The 2,500-nt window shown below is 27.9% G+C and overlaps 1 protein-coding gene across 7 annotated transcripts in view; it reads right to left on the reverse strand.

Annotated features, from left to right (window-relative positions):
• Window positions 1-2,500, reverse strand: part of myo9ab (myosin IXAb) — a 93,093-nt gene that overhangs the window by 43,608 nt on the left and 46,985 nt on the right. For all 7 annotated transcript variants that reach the window (XM_043227503.1, XM_043227499.1, XM_043227498.1 and 4 more), the window contains 2 exons: window positions 1,754-1,843; window positions 51-167 (listed from right to left, as the gene is read on the reverse strand). In XM_043227503.1, the coding sequence (XP_043083438.1) occupies window positions 51-167; window positions 1,754-1,843 (207 nt within the window). The remainder of the gene's footprint in view (window positions 1-50; window positions 168-1,753; window positions 1,844-2,500) is intronic.

Genomic DNA, 2,500 nt, shown 5'->3' on the forward strand with positions numbered 1-2,500 from the left:
GTGTGTGTGTGTGTCTGTGTGTGTGTGTGTGTGTGTGTGTGTGTGTGTACCTTGTCTGAATCCTCCAGGTCTTTGTTGTAGAGCAGAGCGTGGTTTGTACGAAACACAATCCAGTCAAACAGAGCACCGTACAGAGATTTGGCCATCGAGTCCCTCACCGTCCCGGCCTGCGTAAACACACACACACACACACACACACACACCTGTGAATCAGCACCTGCGAGTCTCACACACTCATCACACACTGAATCAGACATGGGTTTTTAGATTCAGGAGTCTGAAGAAGAGACCCAGCGGTGATGAGACTGAACTCAGAGGGGGACTCTTCAGAGGAAGCTGTGGTCTCTCACAGAAACATCCCTGAATTCACACAAACAAGTCACTTCATGTGTCACACACACCTGTAGAAACTAAAAACCTGTGTGTGTGTGTGTGTGTGTGTGAACGGGACACACTGAACAAGTTTGAGCCAAAACGTTTTACCCCCCCTCCTCCCAGGGTGACTCTGTTCATAAGAAGCTCGTGTTCAGTCCTGAAGAAGATGCTCCTGTATTATTGATTCAGCTTTTATTTTTAGCTCAATTCTGGAGGAGGGATGAAACGTTACATAAAACACCCCCTGAGTGATTCATTATTAACAACACTTTAACATTTAAAGGTTGAGAGTGAAGTGAGGTGTCATTCATCCATAAGATCACGGAAAAACCTGCATCTGTGTTTGAGTTTGAAACTAAGAGATAATAAATAAATATAAACATAACAGCTAATAAAGAAATACAATGTTATTAATATATTTTAAATAAAAAATATCTATTCATTAAAATATTAGATAATTTAAAATAACAAAAACAAATGGATAAATAAAATAATAATAATTAAATGTAAAAAATGTAAATAAAATTAAATGTAAAAAATAAAAACATGTAATGTAAAATAAATTAAATAAAAAAATAACAGCTGATAAAATTTGCAAAATAAAAACTATTAAATGCTATACATACAATAAATTAAAAAAAAGCAAACAACAACTAAAATTTCAATAACTATTCTAATCTTAAATTAAAAGATTTATTTATGTTACATACACACAAAATGAATATAGTGATTAAAAATTAACAAATTAAAAATACAAATAAATAACTTAAATAAGTTCATCGGTTGTATGATATTCTGAAATGTTTTGTCTGTTTATGTTTTCTGTAGCTGTATTTGTAGAATAATAAGTAAATAATAATAAATCAATCAATCACTAAATAACAACAAAAAGCAAACAAATTAACTAACAATCTTTTATGATTTATTTATTTTTAGTGGTTTCCTGAATCTGTATTAGAGCAAGCCACCATCTAAAACAAACAAGTGAATTAATAATAATGATAATAATAATAATATATATATATATATATATATATATATATATATATATATATATATATATATATATATATATATATATACATAATAAATATATGTATATTTCCTGTAGAGACGTCTAAAATGAAAGGTAAAAATACATTGAAAAAAAAAAAAATTATACAAGTAAATAAGTAATAAAAAAAAATAAAATAAAAATGAGTTCTACTGGTAGAGCATGGTGTTATCTAGAACAAATAGGAAAAATAATACAAATAAAGGAAAGAAAGAATGAATGAATGAAATTAAAGAACCAAATGATGTTCTTGAAGTTATTTGATGTTTCCTGATAAGATCAAGAGCACAGAGATGAAGCTGAGAGTAACGCGTCCCGTCTCACCTCGGCCAGTTTGTACGGCACAATGAGCCTGTCGCCCACCGTCACCGTCTTCCTCGTGGTCAGAGCCTCGAAGAGCATCTCCTCCTTCACCTGGACATCAGCAGAAACACAGAACAGACCAGATCACTAAACTACGAGAGAGCACAAGAGAAAAACACACACACACACACACACACACACACATATATATATATATATATATATATATGGTAGCCACTAAATGTATTGCATAAAATAAAGCTATTTAAAATGAATTGAGATCAAATTAAATAACATATAAATATATGTTAAATGTTAAAAATATATAAATAAAAATAAAAAGTAAATAATTATCTTTTACATTATTCAATTATAAAAAAATGTAAACTTAAATATAAAGTAAAAACTATAAATTGCAATAAATCTAATTAAATGAACTAAGAAACGTTAAATAAAATATAATAAAATGGAATAAAATAAATTAAAATTGGCATAAATAAAATACATATAAATGTTAAATATTAAAAATTTATAAATATAAAAAAATTAATTTATCATGAAATGAAGCTAAATAAAATGAATTGAGATCCAATTAAATAACATAAAAATGTATGTTAAATGTTAAAAATATCTAAATAAAAATAAAAAGTAAATAATTATCTTTTACATTATTCAATTATAAAAAAATGTAAACTTCAATAAATCTAATTAAATGAACTAAGAAACATTAAATAAAATACAAATGGAATAAAATAAATCAAAATTGGC

This window comes from Puntigrus tetrazona, chromosome 25, assembly GCF_018831695.1.
Source record: "Puntigrus tetrazona isolate hp1 chromosome 25, ASM1883169v1, whole genome shotgun sequence".
NCBI classification, from domain to species: domain Eukaryota; kingdom Metazoa; phylum Chordata; class Actinopteri; order Cypriniformes; family Cyprinidae; genus Puntigrus; species Puntigrus tetrazona.